The sequence below is a fragment of the Tiliqua scincoides genome, chromosome 12, assembly GCF_035046505.1.
Source record: "Tiliqua scincoides isolate rTilSci1 chromosome 12, rTilSci1.hap2, whole genome shotgun sequence".
In the NCBI taxonomy this organism is placed as follows: domain Eukaryota; kingdom Metazoa; phylum Chordata; class Lepidosauria; order Squamata; family Scincidae; genus Tiliqua; species Tiliqua scincoides.
Genome location: NC_089832.1, coordinates 7,977,014 through 8,002,770, shown reverse-complemented (window position 1 = coordinate 8,002,770; position 25,757 = coordinate 7,977,014). Strand labels below are relative to the sequence as shown.

The 25,757-nt window shown below is 42.5% G+C and overlaps 1 protein-coding gene across 4 annotated transcripts in view; it reads right to left on the bottom strand.

The window, feature by feature from the left end:
• STAG2 (STAG2 cohesin complex component) overlaps nucleotides 1-25,757 on the bottom strand; it is an 86,266-nt gene that overhangs the window by 6,066 nt on the left and 54,443 nt on the right. For all 4 annotated transcript variants that reach the window (XM_066639895.1, XM_066639898.1, XM_066639896.1 and 1 more), the window contains exons 15-33: nucleotides 24,437-24,554; nucleotides 23,169-23,272; nucleotides 22,265-22,357; nucleotides 21,916-22,005; nucleotides 21,391-21,594; nucleotides 20,999-21,069; nucleotides 20,185-20,272; nucleotides 20,012-20,092; nucleotides 19,238-19,330; nucleotides 16,084-16,258; nucleotides 14,456-14,595; nucleotides 13,077-13,178; nucleotides 10,433-10,581; nucleotides 9,576-9,704; nucleotides 8,459-8,664; nucleotides 6,971-7,160; nucleotides 6,750-6,863; nucleotides 5,610-5,736; nucleotides 4,334-4,411 (exon numbers count right to left, since the gene is read on the bottom strand). In XM_066639895.1, the coding sequence (XP_066495992.1) occupies nucleotides 4,334-4,411; nucleotides 5,610-5,736; nucleotides 6,750-6,863; nucleotides 6,971-7,160; nucleotides 8,459-8,664; nucleotides 9,576-9,704; nucleotides 10,433-10,581; nucleotides 13,077-13,178; nucleotides 14,456-14,595; nucleotides 16,084-16,258; nucleotides 19,238-19,330; nucleotides 20,012-20,092; nucleotides 20,185-20,272; nucleotides 20,999-21,069; nucleotides 21,391-21,594; nucleotides 21,916-22,005; nucleotides 22,265-22,357; nucleotides 23,169-23,272; nucleotides 24,437-24,554 (2,352 nt within the window). The remainder of the gene's footprint in view (nucleotides 1-4,333; nucleotides 4,412-5,609; nucleotides 5,737-6,749; nucleotides 6,864-6,970; nucleotides 7,161-8,458; nucleotides 8,665-9,575; nucleotides 9,705-10,432; nucleotides 10,582-13,076; nucleotides 13,179-14,455; nucleotides 14,596-16,083; nucleotides 16,259-19,237; nucleotides 19,331-20,011; nucleotides 20,093-20,184; nucleotides 20,273-20,998; nucleotides 21,070-21,390; nucleotides 21,595-21,915; nucleotides 22,006-22,264; nucleotides 22,358-23,168; nucleotides 23,273-24,436; nucleotides 24,555-25,757) is intronic.

Sequence of the window (25,757 nt, the reverse complement as noted above, 5' to 3'; positions counted from 1 at the left end):
GACATCATGGTCAAGAGATGCTCCCTTGATCCCCAGGGTGTTGAGTGAGGATGATGGTTGGTTTGGCAACAGGGTTGGCCTCTTTCCCCATCTTGAGCACAGCTAGTTCATGGCATCCATAACTGGAATAGAGCTAGAGAGTGTATGTACTCCAAACATCTTCACGGCAGAAGACCTCGGGCAGATACCGCTGCCCGAACGGCCCCTCCTAACCGAGGAGTTAAGTCAGATAGAGGTTAAAAGAGAAGATGTTTCAGACCTCATTGATAAATTAAAGATCAATAAGTCACCGGGCCCTGATGGCATCCACCCAAGGGTTATTAAGGAATTGAAGAATGAAGTTGCAGATCTCTTGACTAAGGTATACAACTTGTCCCTCAAAATGGCCACGGTGCCAGAAGATTGGAGGATAACAAATGTCACGCCTATTTTTAAAAAGGGAAAGAGGGGGGACCCGGGAAACTATAGGCCGGTCAGCCTAACATCCGTACCGGGTAAGATGGTGGAATGCCTCATCAAAGATAGGATCTCAAAACACATAGAGGAACAGGCCTTGCTGAGGGAGAGTCAGCATGGCTTCTGTAAGGGTAAGTCTTGCCTCACAAACCTTATAGAATTCTTTGAAAAGGTCAACAGGCACGTGGATGCGGGAGAACCTGTGGACATTATATATCTGGACTTTCAGAAGGCATTTGACACGGTCCCTCACCAAAGGCTACTGAAAAAACTCCACAATCAGGGAATTAGAGGACAGGTCCTCTCGTGGATTGAGAACTGGTTGGAGGCCAGGAAGCAGAGAGTGGGTGTCAATGGGCAATTTTCACAATGGAGAGAGGTGAAAAGCGGTGTGCCCCAAGGATCTGTCCTGGGACCGGTGCTTTTCAACCTCTTCATAAATGACCTGGAGACAGGGTTGAGCAGTGAAGTGGCTAAGTTTGCAGACGACACCAAACTTTTCCGAGTGGTAAAGACCAGAAGTGATTGTGAGGAGCTCCAGAAGGATCTCTCCAGACTGGCAGAATGGGCAGCAAAATGGCAGATGCGCTTCAATGTCAGTAAGTGTAAAGTCATGCACATTGGGGCAAAAAATCAAAACTTTAGATATAGGCTGATGGGTTCTGAGCTGTCTGTGACAGATCAGGAGAGAGATCTTGGGGTGGTGGTGGACAGGTCGATGAAAGTGTCGACCCAATGTGCAGCGGCAGTGAAGAAGGCCAATTCTATGCTTGGGATCATTAGGAAGGGTATTGAGAACAAAACGGCTAGTATTATAATGCCGTTGTACAAATCTATGGTAAGGCCACACCTGGAGTATTGTGTCCAGTTCTGGTCGCCGCATCTCAAAAAAGTCATAGTGGAAATGGAAAAGGTGCAAAAGAGAGCGACTAAGATGATTACGGGGCTGGGGCACCTTCCTTATGAGGAAAGGCTACGGCGTTTGGCCTCTTCAGCCTAGAAAAGAGACGCTTGAGGGGGGACATGATTGAGACATACAAAATTATGCAGGGAATGGACAGAGTGGATAGGGAGATGCTCTTTACACTCTCACATAATACCAGAACCAGGTATCTAAAATTGAGTCCACTAAAATTGACATCCACTAAAATTGAGTGTTGGGCGGGTTAGGACAGACAAAAGAAAATATTTCTTTACTCAGCGTGTGGTCGGTCTGTGGAACTCCTTGCCACAGGATGTGGTGCTGGCGTCTAGCCTAGATGCCTTTAAAAGGGGATTGGACAAGTTTCTGGAGGAAAAATCCATTAGGGGGTACAAGCCATGATGTGTATGTGCAACCTCCTGATTTTAGAAATGGGTTAAGTCAGAATGCCAGATGCAGGGGAGGGCACCAGGATGAGGTCTCTTGTTATCTGGTGTGCTCCCTGGGGCGTTTGGTGGGCCGCTGTGAGATACAGGAAGCTGGACTAGATGGGCCTATGGCCTGATCCAGTGGGGCTGTTCTTATGTTCTTATGTTAACATTTGGAGCTTATCTCCCAGTCCAAGAAACATGGTAGCCTATGACGGATACAGTCATCTGTGTGATGATGCACATGGTCAGTGGTGGTGCACTGGGCTTTGGCTCCAAGATCTCTTGATCCCTTTGTTGTCATCTGTTGGGGTCTGTAGCATGACAGGACGGGAGATTGTCTCAATGTTTCCACATTCTCAGAAATGGAACTGACTTTGGCCACTGAGATCTTTCCCGAGCCTGTTCACTGGTCGCAACCGACCCAGAGAAAACACTGGTGTTAACTGCCTTGTCTCCGAGGTTGGTCTGTGTCAACATTAGTGCCCCAGATGGTCTGTCCTGTGTCTTACACATCATCTTCTCTTTAATGGTATTCCCAGTCCTGGCATGACAACTACAGAGTTTGCTACATGCCTTGTTAACCATCCTTCGGTCTCAACAGTCCCGCCAATGAGGATTTTTATACTGTCTTGCCTACTTCAAGAAAGTTGCTTATAGTGGCAGAGTATGTGTGATGACAGATTGCTTCCACACAGCCTTTGCACAAGTAAGGAGCGAATCCCACAAGGTGGACTTCAAATGCAGGTCTTGATTCTTCCTCATCTGCCTACAAAACCTTTGACAGGAGGCACAGACGTCCACAAGATTACTCTCTCCAGAGAGGACCACTGCCATGGCCAGCAACGGAGGGGTGTTTTGCTTACCCTAGCACCACTTTTAAAGTGACCCTGATCACCATAATACAAGTCAGCATTAACTGTCCTCTGCATATAATTTTATATGCATATGCATATACTACTCTGCATATAATTCTATTTGTTAAATATTTTTCACAGTAACAAACTACTAACACTATTACTCGTATAACAAACAAACTTAAAAATTTGAGTTATCTTTCTATGGGTACAATCCTAACTGCTAATCTGAATCCTAACTATGGGCACAATCCCCTCCTCAGGAGGAAGCCAGGCCGGCACTCCAAGAAACACCAGCCTGCGGAGGCTGACGGAAGCCTCCACGCCGGCTTCTTCCCAGCTCCTTGCATCGGCTCATCTGAGCCGACGCAAGGATGAAAGGTAGGTAGGTCTGGAGGGGCGGGGAGGAGGAAAGGCGGTGGAGGGCCCCGGGGGCAGTCGGAGTGGGAGGCGGGGCTGGGATCCAGCAGTTATGCCAGATCCCAACCCACATTCCCTGGGAGAACAGTGTGGCTTGAAGGCGCTTGAAGCTCCAGAGGTGGTATGAGGAGATCCAGCAGCCCTTTCCAGGGGTAAGAAGAAATGTTTCCCCTTACCTCTTGCTGAGCTGCTTATGGCCACAATCCTACACTGGATGCAGTGCAAGCCTCCTGACATACCTGTTCCAGTGCAGGATAGGATTGTGCCCTACATTGCTAAAGCTTTACTAAACAATTCAGAAGGTTTCCCAATTCAAACATGGGCAAGACACTCAGCAATGCTCTGGAACCTTCCAAGGTTGGCTCTGCACATAACTCCACTATGTGTGACTATACAAAGACAACAGTGAAAAGACTTTGCTGCTTCAGTGTTATCCTGGGTTCACAAATTTTAGCTGGAGTATTCCTCAACATTCGGATACCATGAAAAGCAAAGTTTTGTGCCCAAGGTCGCTCTATCAATTTGAGAGGCACTGCGACAAAGATGATCCCAGTTCACCAAACTCAAGGAAGAAGGCAAAGGCTCATCTTCCTAAAGTTCACAATGACCATGCACAGTCAATACCTCACCCTCCTTCCTGGCTTCAACCTCAGAAAAAATAGGGTCTTGTCAAGCCGCCAGACTGGGGTGGAATGAATGAATGACTGGGGTGGAACTCACCAGCCCTGGTGAGTGAATCTGCGCAAACTGATTATCATATAATTAAAATACTTTATTCCAGTGGTTCCCAAAGTGGTGGGTCACGACCCACCAGTTCGTATAACGCTTCCACCGTTCCCTTTCAGGGGTGGGGGGAGGGTAGGGGCGAGGGGGGTGCTTTGCACATACTTTCAGAAAGCAGGGCTGCAGGAGGCTGCAGGAGCCCTGCACAGCACTCCCGGAGGCTTGGAACTTTCACTAAAAGCAGGCACAAACCACTTCTGTTTTGCAGCAGGTGCTTTGCGCCTGCTTTTAGTGAAAGTTCCAAGCCTCGGGGAGCGCTGTGCAGGGCTACCTGCACCTCCTGTAGCCTGCTGCAGCCCTGCCTTCTGAAAGTAAGTGCAAAGCACCCCCTCGCCCTCCTTAGCGACATGATCCTGGGGATCACATCGCTGCCCTAGCCCCTCCCCCACAAGACCTTACTGACGGAGTAAGGCTCCCTCAAAGTTTGAGAACCACTGCTTTATTCAATTATCTCATATTGCACTTACAGATTCATCCATGATTGAAGCAGGATCGAAGAAATCTGGTTTTAGCTCTGTTCTTTCTCTTCTGTTCTTCGACGGTGGCTAAATTAAGCAAACCAGATATCATCATTTTGGAAATGACAGAACATAACAGTATCCAGAGCCTTAACAACATTCTTTGCCACTCTTGTTTTAAAAACTAAACCAGTGACCACTTGCTCATATTCATTTTCTTGGGACAGATGACCCCAAGAGCTAATTAAGGGAATTAGAGCTAATTAACTTTAGCTAGTATACAATCAAGGTTTATAGCTGAAACCAAAACCTGCAATGGCAGAATTATGCTACTACAGTCATCTTACACCAGTAGATAAAATATCTGAGCTGGTGTCAGATTAGCGCAGAAAAGCAGGGATGTGCTGGAGTCATAGCACCAAGTCACAAGTCTCCGCCCCCTTTGGACTTGACTCACTCACAACAGTGGTGGTTGCAACTTGTCCTGAGCATTTTTAGAGTCATTCTGACTTGAATCTGAGTCTTTGAAAAGCGAATCAAGTCATGAATCAGGCGCAGCTCTGCAGAAAACATCGGAGGTGCAAGTGGGGGTGCTGGAATTCTCATTTAACAGTGCTTTGATGCTCCCATCCCTTCTGCCGTCAACTATGTGTTGGTCCTTCACTTCAAATGACCCATGAGTTTGGAAAGAACAAACTCAAGGAAATGCCTCTCCTCTGCTTTGCTCACCTCCTTAGCCCTACCCCTGGATTATCTAGCATCTTCCTATCACAAGAACCCCCTCCACAGGGGGTCATCACAATCAGGTCATCATCTGGTCAACTGATTGTCCATTTCTTCTGAAATGGATGAGAGAGCCCAGTCCTCCACTGGTGTCCTGGCTGTTCCTGTCATTTTGGGTTCCTTCCCACAGTCTCATGCAGCCACTCTCCTCCCCTCCAGCCCCTGCCTCCCAGAGCCAACCTATCCTTCTCCCTCCAAGTCTGCTGCTCACACTGGTTTGAATGCCAGCTTCCAGATCGCCCACAAGATCTTTCAGGGCAACGTGGAAGTGACGAAAAAATATTAAGTGCACGCATGCACAAAGCTGAGTTGCCAACACAAAACGACAAGTCTTCGTGACTCATGTTTATGAGTCATGACTTTTTTCGGATCAGAGCCAGGCAGTCAGTGGAGCTCATGACTGAAGTTCCTAGGAGTCTTGGAAAACGCATGTTTTCACAACTCAAGTTGAGTCTGCTAGTCACGAGTGCCCATCCCTGCAGAAGTTACTAATTTTTCTTACTAGATCAATGTCCATGGTATCAAAGTCCATGCCTTCGTTGAGATCCTCAATGCGCCCTTCTGATGACATCATCACGTCTTCAACAATTGGCTCTTCATCATCCTCCATTAGGCTTGTGCCACGCCGACTGGAGGAAGATTTAAAAAATAGAGATGTTCACTTTGGCTGGAATCCACTAAACTCGTTTATGTCTGAATATACACTATGTAGACATGTCAGGCCGGAAAACCTCTGGCATATGCAATCAAACTAGATTCAATTCTAGTAATAAAAACTTACACTCAACAAGAGGATGTTGCGCTTGGTAAGTGTATCTCAGAATAAATGTGAACACTTTTAAGGCCTGACTTAATATGAACGTTTGCAACAAAACAATCTCATTCAGGGATGAGAGCCAGTGGCTTCCCCTAGCTCCACTCTAGCTTCCAGATCAATTCAGCATCCAAGTCATCCAGAGATTACACAGTAGTATTTTCAAGAAACTGCAAGGAGGAATGTTTCAGGGCACCTGTTGCATGCACATAAAGGTGCAACAATTATGCTCAACAGAGGGGATTGCAAGCATGTGTGTGCATGTTTTGCTTTGAACAATCAACTTATGCCACTGGATTAGACATGACCAAATGATACTCCAACCGAAGGCAGATGTGCTTGAACACTGTTTATGCATCCAGGCTGCTTTGGAGCTGGAACTGTAACAACTGACCTTTCTGCATGCCTCCCTACACCACTAGCAAAAGTTAAGCCATTTCTGCCTGCCAATGCATATGTACAACAGGGATCAAATGTGTGCACTTGTGGGCTGGGCAAAAATGGTTTCAATAGCATTTTTTATTATGAAGTTGTGCCCAGTGTTGCAGAGTTGCACAAGTTGCTCATTCTCTTCCAAAATCTCAAGCTGAAAAGCACTTTGCCACATGGCTCTGGGGGTAAGTAAAAGGGATCCAACTGTATTTGAGAAAGGGGGGGGGGGAGCTCTCAGGAACCAGTTTCACGTTTTTGCCTCTTGGTCTGTGTATCCAGATACCCGGTACTTAGAAGCAGTGCAAATGCAAATACTGTATAAAGAAGGTCAAAAATGTCAATGGAGAAGGAGCAGCACTGATCTCCTTTCTGGCAATCTCCACTCCTTCCACTTACATGGCATGCTGCAGGTTAGTTCTCAGCTTCACATAGTTCATCGCCGCTCTCTCCTGCTGCTGCCTGGCTGCTTCTTCTTGCTGCCTTTGAGCCAACATCCATGTTACCTGCGTACTTGAAAGGAAAAAATATATATATTTTGTTTTCCCTTTAACACACAGACTGAACAAACATCCGAGTGGTGGCAGCACAGCACAGATTAAAAACAAATATATACATACTTATAGTCAATGGGAGGTTGATGGTGTTCAGCCTGCATTGGATATACACCCATATAACTCTCCTCAGGCCGCAATCTTTTGGGCTCCCTCATGATGGTGGAGGTGAGCTGTGGCGTCTGCATCATGACCGGCGTGTGCATTGTCTGCTCCCTGTTCATCCACATGCTGTCACTACTGCTGCTTTCCTCAGCTAGAGAGAAAAATACAACTGCTTCAGAACAACTCAGAACCCAAGTGCTTTGACAGCACTTGAGAAAATGGCAGCAACAGTTTGTTATTTAATATCTGTAAAAATGCAGTGCACTAAGATGACGCAGCTGGCAGTTATATTCTTTTATATAACTAAGTAAGAGCTTCATCGCCAGGCACATTAAAATCTTATTTTAATATATTTTTTATGCTCCTGCAATCTTGAGGGCTGTTGCCCATTTTTTTGAAATCAAGTCCTATTCTGACAAAGGCTGTATCCTACTCTTCTGAGTAGCACTGCTCTATTGCTAAAAGCTCCATCTTTCCAGACACAGAGGGAAGCTGTGCTCACACAAGGGAACCTTGCATGAGTGCGACACTCCTTTCATTTCCAGATGGAGACACCCTCTACAAAAGGTTAGGATACAACCCAAAGTAAGCAATGTACAGGCTCAATTCAGGGGTTAGGTTTCCCAATCTCAAAACCATGATTTGGAACATGCTGTAAGCATGTAAACTTCCAGTCCTCTCCCATTCCTGGTTTGCAGTAAGCACAGGCTAAGAGCTCCACCAGACTTAAGGCAAAATATGGTTAGGATAATCAGCACTGCCTTTTAAAACCATATTTTCAAAACAGGGCCTCGTGTAGTGCAGAATGGTAGGTCACAGTATTGCAAACAGTAACTCTCCCCGCAACCTGAGATCAATTCCAGTGGAAGCTGGGATCTTGGGTAGATGGCTTAAGGTCAACTCAGCCTCCCATCCTTCCAAGGTCAGTAAAATGAATACCCAGTTTGCTAGGGGAAACATGACTGGGGAAGGAAATGGCAAACCACCCCGCTTATAGTCTGCCATGAAAGCATTACAGAAGTGGCAACATCCCAAAAGTCAGTAATGACTTGGTGCTTGCAGAGGGGACCTTTCTTCTTCTTCTTCTTCTTTCAAAATACAGTTTGGAAGCAAATCTAGGACAGTGCCAATAAACTTTTGCCTAAAGTTAGTCAGGTGTCATAGTAAATTAAGGTTTCTAAGAAAACAAAGGAGGGGAATTTACACATGAGAGGGGGCAGGAAGGAGCATTATGGTTTGCAGTCTGGAGAATGGGAAACATGTCAACCTAGCTACAGCAGAACTGAATGCTTTGATGTTTTATGTACTGCTGGGACAATCATTGGAACGTGAAAGATATGAACTGACAGAACAGTCATGAGAAGGAGGCCTTTATATAAAGTGAGGCACAGTTTACTCTGATGTCCCCAACACAAAACATTTATGCTTCCCAGTAAGAAAGAGTCAAACCTTCAGGTAGTTTCCGTTTCCCTGTGGCTGGTTTTGTTTTCTTGTTCCTTACTGTAGACCCTCGACTACTGATTCCACTAATGACTGACATAGTATCATCATCACCCCCAGCTAGCAAAGAGTTCCTGTAAGACATGAGCGGAAGCCACACGTCTTCTCTTCGCAGAGACATCTGAAAGGTCATGAACTTCTCCAGGTAGGCATATCTTTAAAAAGAGACAAGCAAGTATTAAAACACTTTGTTGATGTTTTCAAAGCACACAAAGAAAACACTAATAGGCATTACATCTGGAAGCTTTTTGTTTCAATACTCTAAAAGACAGAAATGATAATTAACTAGCACTTGGGTGGCTTTTCTTCTTCAGTCACTGCTGTCAGTCATAGTTCTTTCTTCAGAACCACATATATATATAGGCAAAGTCAAAGCTGCTCATATGGAGCATGACATATACTGTATGAAATTAACCATTGCAGTTCTATGTATATTTGCTCAGAAACAAGTTTCACTGTGTTCCATGGGAGCTTACTCCTAAGTAAGCGAGCACAAGACCGCAGCCCCAGCTTTCCAACATCCTCTTAGGTATTCTTACATATGTCTTTGTCCACCTCACTGGCAAAACTGCACAAAACTAGATAGCCAAATAGCTCCAAAGCAGAAATGCAATAGGAACAGAAGACACCAATGGACTCTAAGGCTAGAACATGAGGGTGCTTCTAGAATCAGCTCCCAAGTTCTACAGAGCTCAGGAGAAGGGACTATTCATGTTCCATCTCTGAGTCATGACCAACCCACTTGCCCATCCATATTCTAAAATAATCTTGACTCTCAGTGCTAAAGTCTATTTCACCACAACTCTGTGAAAGAATTCTCCAAAAATGTTCTGCGCATTGTGATAGTATTTATATTTTTAAGACCATTGCTTATTCAAGTGCCTAGTGCAGAAGATAGATACGAAGCAATTAGTTACTAAGTAAACACAAGATATTCAAGATCTTCTGAAGCAAGTTTACTCAAGTTGCTTCCACATTAGGCAATAATGGATTCTTGATAATCTAAAAGAACATGATATTTAAACAAGGAATTCCAAATACCAAGAAATCTGCACAAAATACTTACACTGTTTTTTTGTCTTGCCTGAGAAGCTTAGAAGAGAACTCGCTCAATATATCAAGAAATGCCAAATTTAAAGGTGGATGGCTTTCACCTTGCGGATTAGGCTCTTTGAAAGCAAACTCTATGCCGTCTCTGAAAAACAATCAGGAAACAGAGTGAGCCTTTCTAAATGAAAGTCTTTAGCAAGACTAAAACAAAAAACAGGTAACAGACTTTATTTTTCTGACATGAATTGTGTGCACAATTCTACAGATACAGTGACTTACAATATGCTAAGTATAAAAAAAAAAAAAAACACTGAAGAAATGCAATACTGTTTTCCTTTGTGAAGTACCCACTTCACAGAAGCTGATGCATGGAGTTAATTCTCCAATTCAACTGAAAAACTTTAAATGTACCTAGTATCATCTGAAGGGTTTTCTCCCCATCCCCAATATCTGAATTCTCATATTAGTATCCTTCTAGTATGACACATCCATTTTTGGTTCTGTGTGATTGCACCATTAGAGATATAAACTTCAGACTAGATCAGTTCATGCCAACCTGACCTACCTAGAATGGCCATCTACTCTGTACTAATTTAGAAAACCATGTGCCTATAATCATTAACACTTGCACTTAGCAGTCATTTAAATCAGTAACAGGTACTTGAATACCAGAAGTGTGGCTACAATGCCACAGCTGAACTAATTATTTCAAGTTACTTGTCAATCTAGCTGCTCATTTTGAATCTCCTTTCTCTAGCTGCAAATTGTAAAAGTGGGGAATTGCTGATTATATCAATTAAGTTCACAAAAAGCTACAGAATCAATGGAGGATGAACTTCTGTTGGATCAAGTAAAGAACACTTAAGTAGTTACTTGTGCAACATAGCAATGGCTTCTCTTGTTTTCAGCTGATCAAGTCCAAATGTTAAAGCAAAGCGTCGAGCTAACTCTTTAATGCCGCTGAACGTAGGCGATGATCTGTCAAAATTATAACCATTTTCTTGGATCATCTCGTTGAAAAGCTGCATGAAGAAAAGATTTTTCAGTCTTAATACAAACACTTTTGATTTTATATTTTCCAGAAAATGTTCATTCACATTCTATTAGTTGTCAAATGTCATGAGGCAACTGACTTCTGAAAACTTTAATCAAAACAGTCTAAATAAGAGCTTGTCAAAATAACTGGTTTATAAATTCTGAAGTTCAGTACACATACATTATAAAACTTAATTAGGACTTGCCATTTTCAGTCACTCAACAAATTCAGAACTAGAATACTGTTTCAATTCATGAAGGTAAGACTCAATTTTTAAAAGTTCTATCACAAAAATTATGTACTTGTATACGTCTGTAAATATCCTATACATCAGTTATTTCAATACCAGCATCATAAGGCTATAACTAGAGGTGGGTGAAAACTGTTTTATTTTTCATGTATTTTGGTATTTTCCAAAATACCAAGCGCAGAAAGCGGTTATGTGTTTTTATTCCAAGGGCTCACTTATGTAAACTATAAATAATAATCACTTTAAAAAGTGTACTAGGTAGGTGATACAGTCACATGAATGCAGAGGTATTAGAAAATGGTTTTATTTTTTTACAGATTTTGGTTTTTTAGTTTTGTTTTTATAAAAATGTTCATTGCAGAAAGCTGTGTTATGTGTTTTCATTTTGTCATCACCAAAAAAAACCTCCCTCTTCCTATTATACCATATTTTTCGCTCCATAAGATGCACTTCCCCCCCCCCCCCAAAAGTGGGGGGAAAAGTGTGTGCGTCTTATGGAGCGAATACTGCAAAAAAAAAAAAAAAGCTGTCCCCGGCCCCGCCCCCTGCCCGCTCTGCTCTGCTCGCCTTCCCAGGAAAGCGTGGGTGGGATGGCAGTCTTGCTGAGCAAGCCCTCCTGTCTACTCAGAAGTAAGTCTCAGCGTCACTGGGGCTCACTCCCAGGAAAGCGTGGGTGGGGTGGCAGTCTTGCTGAGCAAGCCCCTAGAGCGGCGGTGCTCATTATGTCGATTGAGAGCTACCAGTCGATCTCCAGGCGAAATGAGTCAATCGCAGGCTTCTCTCCCGTCCAAGCATCCCTAGGAGTGAGCCCCTGGCAGGCTTGTGAGCCCAGGGAGGGAGCCTAGGGAGTGAGTCCAGGGAGCCCAGGGAGTGAGCACCTGATGGTTCTGTGTGGTTCTGTGTGCAAGGGGTTTTGCACTGGTCTTGCTGTGATGTCTATACAGAGATCTTCCCTCCCCCACACCTTTCCCCTGTTTTTGCACTGGTCTGTATAGAGATCTGCTTCCCCCCCCCCCCGTATTGGAATCCAGGAAGATCTGGTGAGGAGGTAGATGTGGTGTCAGCAGTGGCCCCTTTAAGGGTAAGGCCTGGGCATCCAGCAGAGAGTGCTGCACAGCTGCAGCCACTGGAAGGCAATAGGGCCCTCAGGGATATAAGGAGTACCAGAGGCAAAAAGGGTTTGTGGGTTTTGAAGGAGTGCAGGTTGGAGGTAGGAGAGGAGACTGACTGGGTTTATTGAATTTGGAATCTGACTGTGGATTGTGACTGGACTTGGATACCCTGATGGATTTGACTGACCTACCTGGAACCCTACCTTGGACTGTAATTTGGCTTATTGGCTCTGGACTCTGATTTGGTAACTCTGATTGATGGGACTGATTTACTTGGCATCTGTGGACTGGAACTGGACTCACTTTTGCTTGCTGCACTGGTGAGTTGCACAAGGGGGACTGATCAGCCTTAAGCGGGCACGAGGCCCAGTGGTTTGGAATTTGGCAGAACATCATTGTAGCAGAAAGATAATGTGATCCCCTATTTGTGTGCACCTGCTTTTGTGAGCTTCATAAATTCTGACTCTAGCGATGATGAGTTCTTGGGATTTCCAGAAAACTAGAGTACTCAAACCTTTAAGTCTCTCCATTTGTTAATGACAGTGATAATGGTTCTTAATGCCACTGACTGCTGTTCACTTTACATGGTTCAAATGTTATTCTGTTATAGTTTATTAAATATTTTATTACACTATTTGGTTCAGAATATTTTTCCTTGTTTTCCTCCTCTAAAAACTAGGTGCGTCTTATGGTCAGGTGCGTCTTATGGAGCGAAAAATACGGTAGGTATTGGGCGCTCTTTGTATTAAATGGCAGTTTTTTTCAGATCCTTTTGTTCCCAGATGATCTTTACAAATCATATTAATTCTTTATTTGTGTATGAAGCATGATCAAGGAAATTTCTCAAATTACTTCTCAAACACACACTACTTAATTTCTTTTTGAAAAGAAAACCCAATTTAAAAAACAAACAATTTATCATGCATAGTGAGACTGACCTAAACTGCCTATGCTGAAGTTAAGACTGAATGTCACATAAGTATAAAGATAAGCTCAGATAATAGTGGAATGATAACGTATCCCACAGCTTCAGAGCTACATTAAATTTGAAGATTTTTTTTTTAGCCACAGTTCTTATCTTTATCCAGCATCAGAGCAGGTAACTGAGAAAACACTTACCTGTTGTAAACTGAGAATGAGAGTCTTTGCACATTGGATCTTGTCTATTTGCCTTGTTTTACTCATTGTCTCTTTGATAATATCCCCGTAGTCGTTGTAATACTAAACAGGAACAAAACACAAAACAATTAGCATTCAATTTACAGAAGTACATTCATTTGCTAAGAAACACACTTTTAATTAATTAATTAACCCGCCCCCTTTCGAGTTGAGGGTTCCCAAACTGGTATACATATAATTAAATGCAACAAACTAATCAGAGTTTCTCCTGTATTAGACCACAGATCTTGATGTGGACTGGGCTGGAGCCTCCTCTTCCTTGCAACAGCTCTAAGTAGAAGAACTCACGGCCGGGGGAACGGGGGACAACACAGCACCAGACCTTGCCCTAACCCTGGTGTTCTGGTAGCTGCAGTCTTGGTGCAAGAAGGTGAAAGAAACATTTTAAAAATGGAGGGGGATGCAAGGGGATGCTCATACTTCAAGCACACTGTCACTTAAGCAGCACTCAGGGGCTCTCAATCCAGCCCACGGGGAGTCTCCAGTCTCCAATGAGCCTCTGGCCCTCCGGAGACTTGCTGGAGCCCATGCTGGCCTGACGCAACTGCTCTCAGCATGATGGTGACTGTTCGACCTCTCACCTGAGCTGTGGGATGAGTGCTTCCTCCACTGCTTGCTGTTTCACATCTGTGATGCAGCAGCGGCAGCAAAGGAAAGGCTGGCTTTATTCAAATTTTAAATGTAAGTTAATTCTTTTTTCCCAGCTCCCAACAAAGAGAAAAATGCGGTCCTCCTGCCAAAATGTTTGGACACCCCTGCACTAAGGGAATGACAAGAGACACATGTGGCCCATATGTGTCCTGTATTAAGTCCTCGACAGATTACTGTAAACTGCATAGTTAAGCAAAACAACTTATAATGAAACCAATCTTACTGTAGGCAGGCTCAATAACGCTCCCTCAAGAGGCAGGCTCACTGAAAGCTTTCCTATTGTGCCACAAAGCATTGTTGAGCCCCAGAATGCCTTGCGGAGGCATTCCGGGGAGCGGCAAGGCCAAGGAAGTAGGTTGTGGGCCTGGAGTGACCCAGAAGTAGCTTCCAATAGTGCAAAGTGCAGTCGTGGAGGATGCAGGTCAGAAGATTGAGAACCACTAACCAAAATTAAAACGAAACCATGTTGAATGAAAACTTTAAGCGAGGACCTGCTGTACTGCTGATGGAAGTGAGAAGGAAATCTACTTGATTTGATACAACTGTCACTCAAAAATTTTACATGGAAAAAATAGGAAACAACCTAATTGACTGCCAAGAGTTTATATAAAAAAGGTAGATATTTCTTCTTCACATGTATTCAGAAAATCTGGGAGCCTGATGATCACCTTCATATATTGCTTGAAAATATCTGCAGCAGTATTCATTTCCACCACAGTATATACAATAAGTTTACAAAAAGCTGCGAGTAAATTTCTTCTTTTGTGCAAAGCCTCAATCTTACTGGCTTCATCATCTTGCTGTCCATCTGAAAAACAGAAGAGGGTGCATGGCATTTAAGAATTGGTATGTATACATGGTTTCTTTAATCCTCAGGCTCTCTTATTACTTCTTTTGGCCCTGCAGAGCTATTTAAAGTAACACACTGTAGCAAAAAAACTAGAGTAAGAATCAGGTGTCCTGCTATTTATTCACTTATTTCATTGAACACTTTATGCCACAATTCTCCTTGGTAAAATATCTGACTATTTACAACCATGTTGTTCAGATCCTATATCTTAAACTCACAGTTGAGCTTAAGCACTAAATGGTCTGAAACAAAAGCCAAGACTTGCATACATAAACATGGCATACAATCTCAGCTCTGGTACCAGCATAACTGGTCCCTTTCCATAATTATTTATGGCTACAACTCTGTTTAAAAAGCTTGCTTTGGAGATTCTTTTAAAGGAGACAACAGTAGTTTGTGCCAGAAAATTATACATGTTACACAGGACACCCTCAAAACAAAACTTGTAACCTGATAAAGGTGAAAAGTAGAGCCTGTTGTACTGAAATGGTCACAACATCAGTCTGGACAGGACCACTCTGGACTGCAGCCCAAAGTTCATATAATGGAATGCTCCCTCATTTAAAATATAGGAGAGGGAAGATGTCAAGGAACAGGAAACTGGTTTTCTTAACAGCAATTGTTCTACTGGAGGAATGTGGCATCTTGAAGACTAGCAAATTTATTTCAGATTAAGCTTATGTGGAGTAAAGCCCACTTCATCAGATATACTGAATGAAATCTTGACAGAAAAGGCATATATGCATCAAGAAAGAGAAAAATAAGTTGTAAAAGATGAGATCAGAGGGCTATGAGATAGGTGCAATCAGTGACCAAGGAAATACAATACTTTGACCACAGTACAAACTCTCATTATGGTAGTGCCAAGTACTGAAACAAGAACAATGCTTTGTACTAGCTGCTGGTCCAAATGAACACCATGCCCGGTTAATGCATTTCTCACATTCCACAGTGGGCTTTAGGTCCTTTTGTTCACAGGTAGGAAGCCATGTTCCCTGCCTTAATACTTCACTAAGTCAGGACAACCAGGGAGGTTGTTTAAACTGTTACTAAACAAATGAGTTAAGACTTTAAGATTCTATAAGACTCTGCTGCAACATATGCACATTACACACATGGCTACCCCATTTTTTTTTTTTAAAGGGGGGCACTCTGAGGAAGGAATCAAAGTTGAGAGTAGAGCAGATATTCATACCACTCGAAGAAGATTGACAGCAAGCCCCACTGATGCAAACACAACTCCTTTTTGGTGGAGACCTCTCCGGATTTGAACCCAAGATCTCTAGCTACAGATCCCCATCCTAAAGGTCTATGAAAGTGGATACTGTCTTTGTTTTGCCACAGCACCACTGTCACTAGCATTCAAAGGGAGAACTCAAGCAGAGAACAGTGTTGTGGTCACCAAGGGGACCAGAGGATGGGTTTGTTTTTCACATATTCCCATACCTGCACTGTTGTTGTCATCATCCTGGTCAATGAAGACATGATCAAGAATAAAGCTGAGCAGCTCAGACTGCAAAGAAGAGTCAGGAGTGTAAACTAGTGGCTCTAACATGTCACGTCCTCCTGACATAATCTGATGGCTGAAGATCATTAATACGTCACACAAAATAGTGAAGGCCTGCAAAAAGGACAAGTATTTTCAAAATGAAATGCAAAGCTTAACACAAATCAAATGTAATTGCAAAAAAAATCAAACACAATGACTTTCGAAATGGTCTATTCCAGAAGTTTATGGAGTGTTGCTGTATAGGTAAAAATAAAGGTCCCCCCCCCCCCCGGCATTAAGCCTAGTCGTGTCCAATTCTAGGTGCAGTACTCATCTCCGTTTCTAAGCCGAAGAGCCGGTGTTCGTAGACGCTTTCCATGGTCAAGTGGCCAGCATGACTAGATGTCTAAGCCAGCCATTTTCAACCATTTTCAGCTTAAGGCACTAAAATTGTCAAGGCACACTCCCAGTTTTTTACTTACATTAAATTACTATATTACAATTAATTTTTAATATAATTAATACAATTAAATCATTACATGACAAAGGGCACAATCCTAACCAGGTCTACTCAGAATTAAGTCTATGGGGCTTACTCTCAGGAAAGTGTGGTTAGGATTGCAGCCAAAGACTGGGGGGGGGGGGATGTGCCTGTGGGACTTGTATACTCAGTATACATGCCTAGGACTGGGCTTTTGGTTGCACTCTTTTTTTCTCAAATACACGAGCAGGCAATTGGCACTTCTCTCTCCTCCTCTCCCCCACCCACCCCCTCCCACAGGGACATTCCCCCCATATCTCATAATTGCAGTTAGCACCTCTCCTACTGTCCCTCCCCTCACTGGTCCACACCTTCCAAAGGTCCAGAATCACTTGCCTCACATTGCCCCCCACCCAATTGCCTGCTCCTGTATTTCAGAAAAAAGTGTGTCCAAAAGCCCAATCCTAGGCATGTCTACTCAGAAATAAATCCCATTATAGTCAATGGGGCTTACTCCCAGGAAAGTGGGGTTGGATAGGAACCTGAGAGCCCAGCCCAGCTCAGGCAAGTCTACTCAGAAGTACGTCCCATTATAGTCAATGGGGCTTACTCCCAGGAAAGTGTGGATAGGATTGTGGCCCAACACCCCTCCTCTGAAAGGCAAAGGCAAGGCAGGGAGGGTCGCTCTGGGGAGCTGCAGGCAACTGTGCCAAGGAAAAGGGGCTTTCATGGACCCTCAGCCAGCCCATTCTTAGGCTGGTGGCCTCAGCAAACTTGCTGGCTTCCTACCTGCTTGCCTGCCCCCAGCCCCCTCACTCTGCCCAGACCTCCTCCAGGCTTTTCTGGTTGCCCAATCAGTAAGCAGGACAGACAAGAGACTTGATACCCAATCCTAGGCATGACTACTCAGAAGTAAGCCCCATAAAAGTCAATGGGGCTTACTCTCAGGTAAAGGAGAATTGGGTTGCAGCCTTCCTCTTGCTCACAGCAGGAGATGCAAAGCAGCTGCTCCTTTTTCACCATGGCTGCACACTAGGGGGTGCGGGCCACACCGGGCGACACGCGCTGGGGTGTACGTGTGTAACATGCCCTGGGGAGGACGTGCTAACATCGCGGCTTCAGGAGCTATCCCATCATGCCATACACTATTGGATGCAGAATGCCCAGCGGAGTGCAATGCAAAACACAGAATTGAAATAGCTCCATTCCTTCAAAAGTTATGGCCAAAAAAACGGAAAGAAAAAATGAATGGATCCCCATGAAAAGTGAAAGTGAGCCGTATCACACGTTTACCCGTGAGTAGGCGAACTTGCCATAGTCCATCAGAAAGGGCAGGCTGAGAGGAATTCAAAGACACCAGAACGGTCCCGATCCAATGAATGCAGCCCCCCAGAAACACCCGATAAGGTCCCTCCCTCCCAGCTGCGAGTCTGAGTCGGAAACAAAGCCACTTGGTTGCGTTTACTCATGAGTAAACACAAAACTATTTTGTGGTCCCTCCCTCGCAGCTGCAGTCTATTGAGCCCTATGGAAAGCAAAGCAGCCTCATGTCATGTTTACTCGCAAGTAGGCTGGTGGTCAGGCCAGGCAAAGGGGAATGTGAGGACACCAGAATGGTCCCAATCCGATGGAGCTGGAGTGCAACAAATGCTCCAGAAGGCAGCCCTCTCCCCCCCCCCACTAAAAAGGACAAAAAAGAGGCTTCAACTGGTAAGGGGAAGTTTTCTATTTTACACTTGCAAAGCCAGGAGGGTCTTTATCTTGATATTCCTGAAATAGAAGCACTTTAAACTGGGCACTGGGGAGGGCTGGAAATATCACTGATTCTTTTTTTTTGGGGGGGGGCTATTGCAGGCAGCCTACAGAGTAAGCTCCATTGACCACCATGGGACTTACTTCTGAGTAGACATGCATAGGCTTGGGCTCACATGCTGCAATCCTGCCCACACTTTCCTGAGAGTGAGCCCCATTGACCACAATAGGACTTACTTCAGAGTAGATTCACTTGGTGGAACAGGACTGACTCCCCCTTATTTAACTAACTTTGGCAAACACTAGAACACCGATCTTTCCCCTCTTTTTATTTCCAATTTTTAAGATGAGTATTCAACCAACATATCTCCTAATCCATCAGGAGATACATTCTATTAGCAAAGTAAGGATATAATAATGTTTCTCATTTCACCACATAGGAATGTTTCAAGTCAGCAAATAAATGACAGCTAAAAGAAAACCTAGGCTTGCTCCAATCCAGCTGTGCAATCCAGGTCTTAAATGCTTGTGCTCCCTCTTATTACGGGTAGAGACTATTGAATGCAGCAAAGCCTATTTAAAAAGTAATAACAGAAGGCTTATTCTGAGGAAAGGTGAACAGAAATACCCCTTCCCCCCTTCCATCTTTTGCCTGAGGAGCCATCAGCTATAAAGCCCTGTCTGTTTTTCAAATTCATTTCATATATTGAGATTTTCAGGATGCACTGCTTTCCCCTATATTCTAATAAACATGCTCTCAGACCTCCATACACAAATGTTGAAAATGAAGAGTTGTTTCTTGCTTCAGATGATTAAAGTTATGATGCTCCAATAACTTGCATACAAAACAAAGCCACAAATGGCAAGCAGCAACTAACCTGTTCTTTAACAGCAGTATTTACATTGGTAAGGTAGTGCTGGCAGATTTGACAGAACACCCTCATCTGCTTCTTTAAGCGTAGAAGGTCCTCCTTTAAAAGAAAAAACAAGCAAGTTGTTTTTAAATTGTGCTCCTTATAGAAGCATATGCTTTCTAAAGAGGTGGACAACTTGCCATAAAAGACAAAGTATTTTTCAAAGAAAATTCTGCTCAAATTGTCTCATTACACCAGCCTATTTCCTGCCAAGTGGGCAAAGAAGCCCCTTTCAAAGTTATGCCTCATATTTAGCAAAGTAACAAACGCATTCCTATTCACCCCAACAGACATGTCCCTCCAAGTGGCTGTCTGCCAGTGCTTCTTCTGCAGCTGTTTTAGACTGTGAGTCCCTTTGGGAACAGGAAACCATTTTCTTAGCTATGCAATCCACTTTGTGAACTTGTTTTGTTGAAAAAAGGATATAAATATGTACTCATTATTTGACCCCTGGAATTGTTCTTGATGAGCCTTAGAAGGAAGCCAGATGGCTTGAGTTTTAGAAGGAAGCCAGGGTATTCCCTCCTTTGTTCTCCGTGTAAAGAGATGTTAAAAACTGTTCAGAGATTCCTACTTATCTGATCTGAATGTGGGATTTCCTGATCCAGTGTAACAGATTCTCCCCTCCTTCAGAGGTCTGGAGGGCTACAAGCCCTTCCTCACCCATCACATGCATGGTGGCACACATTTTTCTAATGTGAAACTATAAAATTACCAGTAATATCTCACAAGGCTTACCTTTGTAGAGCTGCTTTCAGTGATCTTTGCTAGCTGCCAAAGGATTACATAGTGAGTACACTGCAGTGCATGAATAACAATCTGTGTATTAAAAAACAAACGAGAAAAATGGTTAACACTAAAAAGTGTAGTAGACGCTTTATGTCAATATACGTTAAAAACCACACACAAACCTGTTCAGGCATGTCTCCATTTTCAATGCCTGTTTTTAATAACTTGTAGTTGCAACTAAACAAGTCCCATCTTGACAGATCATGAGCACTGAAAAAAGAGAAATTATGACATCATTAATCATCATCATCATCATTTATAACCCGCCCTTCTCCCTAAAGGGACCCAGGGCAGCTTTATAGGCCCATCAACACAACAGTTTTACCCCACTTTAAAATTTATTCATCACTGTAGCTCTTTAACACAGTGCAAACAACAACTTAGGCCGGGTGACACCCGGGTGATCACTCCCTACAGCAGAGGGATGCCACCTGCCTCCATAGCTCTTCACTGTGCTTAGCTTAGCACAGCACTGGCTACAAAAACTGCAATGTGTCTGACTGACTTTTCCTCTTTATAATCACCCCAGATTAATTTTTTAAAAAGGACAGAGGAACAGACACATATCAGGTACAGCTTCCTTGGATAAACTAGAATTGAGGTTGCCTGGGTGACAGGCAAGCTCTCCCTTTCCAACATTTAAGAGCCAGCAGACCCTTAATTCAAAATGTGACGGAATTCATGATGGGGGACAGGAGTAATAGTAGCTGGATGGGTAGTGCAGAGAGTAGGTAAATACGCCTTCTGTACTAATGTTGCTGCTGACTTGAATTGCTACAGCTCAAAGATTCAATGTTGCTTATAACTAAAACAGCAGCTTGCACATTTTAATTACAGTTGTCCTAGTAGTAATTTCACATGTATACTATGTAAATTTACCAAAAAAAAATACACAGATAAAAGTTGTAGTTGTAGGCAGGTGGTTCTTCTACTTACTTGTGAAAAGCAGTGATTCGCTTCAGTGTTGATAAGACCTGATATGCATCATCTTCATCCGGTTCTTCACCCTGTGTTTAAAAAATAATAATTATACCACTGCAATAAAACAAAGTATTTCCTAGCAGGAAGCCAAGCCATCAAAGGTCTCCTAGCCAAATGTGAAATTTTCTGCCTATATGGCATACATGAGACTGGAACTGCTCTGTTACAAGAAACAATTGCATGAAGGGGGGGGGGGAGAAAAATTCCAATATCAGAGATGTACAATTTTCTTTTTGCACTTTACAAGAAGGTTTTGTTGGCATGTGGTGGTAAATGGAACTATCCTCCAACTTGGTACTTGGTACTAACAATAATCTAAGGCTGGAACAAGGCAAACATGTGCATACCTCTTGAAGAAAATCTTCAAGAAGCCTGTTAAATTTGTCTGCTAATTCATCTATCAGCTGACTTCTTGCAATGTCAACTCTATTGAAGATTGTGAATTCTTCATTACAGAGCGCATGGTAGGTTTTAGAGCAAGCTTCTAAAACATCTGTATCCGTGTGCTTTTCTACAATATCCCGGATCTGTCGCAATAAGGCATCCAAATGCTGCAAAAGGGAGAACACAAAGATGTTAATAAAACAAGATGAAGCAATGGTTTTCAGGAACATTTGATCAAGTTGCCAAAACAGAAAAAGGCAATAAATTAAGACTCTTCCAAAGACGAAGCTTTAAAATGATATGATGTTAATGGAGCCTCATTACTGTAGTGGTTGTACACTCCTGTGAAACCATTTCATAGTTGAGCCTATATGAGCGCCCTACAGTGGAACAGGAACCTGCTGGGGGACACAATTAGAAGTGTAGGAGAATTCATTTGCTTACATTTCATGATGTCCAATTCAACTGTGCCTGTTAAGTTTGCTTACCTTTTCTAATCTCCCTGTTGTGTAGATTTCCAGATCAAAATATTGTGGCAACTGTAACAAGTTGGTGACTTTCTCTGCATCTATAGAATACTGTGGAAAATTAAAATACAGACTAATTTTTTTTCCAGTAAAAATCAAAACATGTCCCGTAATTCACAATTTCAAAATAAGAGTTTGATTAAAAGACCAGGAATGTCAAGCATTCAACAGACTGTAACAAACTACCTCCCCGCAATCTTTTTTTTTTTTTTTTTTTAAGATTTTAAACTTTGCTGCTTCAAATGAAGAGAACAGTGGAGACCTGGGACCTAAAAATGCTAACTGTAAATATGTATGCAATCATACGTACTTTTGCTAATAGCTGAGGAAGTGCCACAGCAAAAAGTTCTGTGATCCTTGTCCTGTCGTCCAACTGTGTTTTCTTCTCTTTTGCAGTAAGCACCTAAGTAACAGCATAGCAATCATTTGTCACAACTACAATACAGCAACACATTTAGGAACAAAAAGCTGTATGACTTATAGCACTCAGATTAGTGCAAGCAAAATAACTGAACATTTTTCAAAAGCAAGGATCTCTTGAAAATAAAGAATCTGGGCAGGTTCAGACATGCTACTTTGGTTTCCAATTGCCTTCATGAGATTGTCCTCCATCTCGCACAAGCCTGGCAACCCTACAGGAGGTATTCTATTGAGATGGTGCATGTCTGAACCAACTCAGGCACAAAAGGGGCAGCAAGCTTACTTTAATAAAAGTCCAACATTTAGCACTAAGAGTTGCATCAAGTTTTCAACCCTTGTAGAATTTACACCACATAAAGTTCTTGCCTAAAACAATGGTGATTGTTCTGGACTGAAAAACATCTCAGAAAGATGATAGTGTATCTTAAGCATATATGCTGCTTATACACGTGCAGTACATACATTAGCTTCATAAATTAGAATTACATATGTTATTCTATGTTAGAATTTCGTTACATACATTAGAATTATACAACAGTAAATAAAAAGTTAAGAATGCAAAGTTAGCTGTGCAAGTACTGTTTTGTATTATGGAGCTCTCCGGTATGTATCTGAGCAAAGTAACAATACTAGCATTGTGATACTCCTTTAAGTAACTGACCCAAGTATGCTGAAGAAAAAACACCATTAGGGACCCTTGCGCCACCCCCCCCCCCAATAAAATACTCATTAAAGTTTTAGAGAAAAAATATTAACTCTACTGTCCACAATGCAGACTGCCAAAGAAACCGTACCCGTTTTCCTGTGCCTCGTCCTACTGGAGGATGACATTCAGCTGCTTGTCTAATTGTACACAGCATTATTTCAATTAGTGCACTTTCCTGTTTGTCTGTTAAAGCTGAAATTATAACAAAAGAAAAAATCCAAATTATTTTCAACTCATTTCTTCCTAACACTGCACCTACATAAGAAGGCTCAAGTCAAAAGATACTCCCACTATGATAATAGCACAATAAGATACTAAGCTTGCAACAAGCACCTCAACCTTCATCACTCACATTACAACAGGATGAAGCAGGATGAAATGGGCAGGAGGGGAAGCAGTCTTAAATGCAGGCTTGGAAGTTCCTTTAATTCAAGTTTTCTGAGTTTTGTACATAACAAAAGTGGTATCACTTTAAACAATTTGGTTGGTTGGCTGGCAACCTTCAGTCTTGAAAGACTATGGTATAAGTCTACAGTACCCGGTATTGCCAGGCGGTCTCCCATCCAAGTACTAACCAGGCCTGACCCTGCTTAGCTTCCGAGATCAGACGAGATCCAGCATGCGCAGGGTAACAGTTGCTGCAATTTATTTTGAAAAAAACTGAGACTACATAAAGCTTTATACAGGATCAGATATATTTGGCAGTAAGGGTGTTCTTCAGAATTAAACACAAACATCTACTAATTCTATTACATACTCATGAATTCTCAATTTACGGACTAACAAGGAATGTCTCTTCAAGCCAAAAGTTCACTGAATTTGAATGGCATTTAAGTCAATGGAGACATATGTGAAAAAAGTATACAGCTAGTTTTTACTGATGCAGAAAATAGTCACTATTTTCAAAGTCTGTTAAATCAAGATCCATTAAAACTAGGGCTCACTGTGCTGCTTTAGCATGAAAATTATTGCAGATATTTTAGGAAAACTCCAGAAAGCACATTTCATTACATCCGTACAAGACAATACAATCCTGAAAACTGTAATACCAGTACAGGAAAATGGATCTAAAGACGAAAACAAAGAAATTGAACAGACGTAAGGTGCAAACCTATGCATGGAAGCAAGCCCCATTCAAACATAGTGGAACTTACATTCAAGTAAATATGCAATGAATCAGACTGTTGTAGATACAATGTATGTCACAATGTAGACACACCCTATGGCTGTGATCAGAGCAGTGTCCACAGAAGGGATACTCCATTGTCTCCCATGAGAAAAACATCCCTTCTCTGATAATCCATACAACTTTCATACTTAAAAAATCTTGTGCTAAAAAATACAGTGAAATCTTACGCTCTTCTCCATTGAGTGGTTCCTCCAACAGAAGACTATTCATACATTCCCAGTCCTTCAAGAGGTCAGTTGCACAATCCCACATGCTGTCTACCAAGTAAGCAGCATGCTCATGTAACTAAAAAAAGAAAAAATGGCTGTATTTAAACATTTAGTTCCATGAAAACTAATTTCTGAAGCCTGTTAGCTTAGAAACGATTTAACACTGTAGATGCTGTGACACAGGCAAACCACACCCACTTCTACAATTTATAATTTTAAAAAAGAAAAAATGTATCAGGAAGTCCAGTCCATCATTTTATTACATGTCTCCCTTCAGTTACTAAGTATTACCATTTTAAATAGTGTATGAAAGAACCCTGAACTTCTGGTTTTCCTACCAGTGTGTTTTCTGCTAGTCATTTGCTAGTGCGCTGTCCCAAATAAATTCATTCACTCAGCACTGCAAGCCAAATAAGTATCTGACTGCTGCCTACATCGTTCATCTTTCCTTCCTGCATGCTGCTTATATCAAAATCATCACTGTAGGGAATAACCATCAGGAGAGACTTGGGGGCCCCTATGAATAGGACCTTATTCTGGTTTCTTAATTATGATTTGTACAAATCATAGATTCCCAAAGTTGGTCTTAACATGAATATGTTACAAACCATGAATGGAAGTTCCTAACTGTGGAAGACAGAAGGGGAAGAACACAAGAACGCGAGGCTTGAGGTAACTCATACAAACAACCCATGGTGTGCCATTATGTCTGAACCTAGCCTAAACCTTTATAGACTTTGCTTAAAAGTTTGAAGTGTCTTTCATAAACTAGAAGTAGTATGCAAAAATCCATACCAAATATGGATGCAGTTTTTTCACTATCTGGGTAGATGTAATCACATCAACATAATAGAGAGGTTCAATAGAGAGGTTTTCCCTTTAAAAGTGTGTGATTGAAAATGTGCATTATCATGGGTTTACTTGTCATTAGTAAGACATTTCTTACTGAATGCAAACCACAGATACTTGAGAATAATTATCACAGGTAAATCAAGGGTAAAACTAGGCATGTATGAAATTATTTGAAAACAACTTACCAGGAATTGTTCTGAGGTTGCAGCAAAAAAGAAAAAAAGGAGCCATTTTAGCTTCTTCTTCAAACAGGGAGGGAGATGAAGGTGCTTGCGCAAGTTGTAGGTTTTGTGAATATAGTGCTGTACTTCCATAGCAGCAGACCTCATACAGAACACAATTCCTGCAAGCACCTTCACTTCTCTTTTTGTTTGGAGGAAGAAGTTAAAATGGCTGGTGGTGGTGGTGGTGGTGGTTTTGTTGCTGC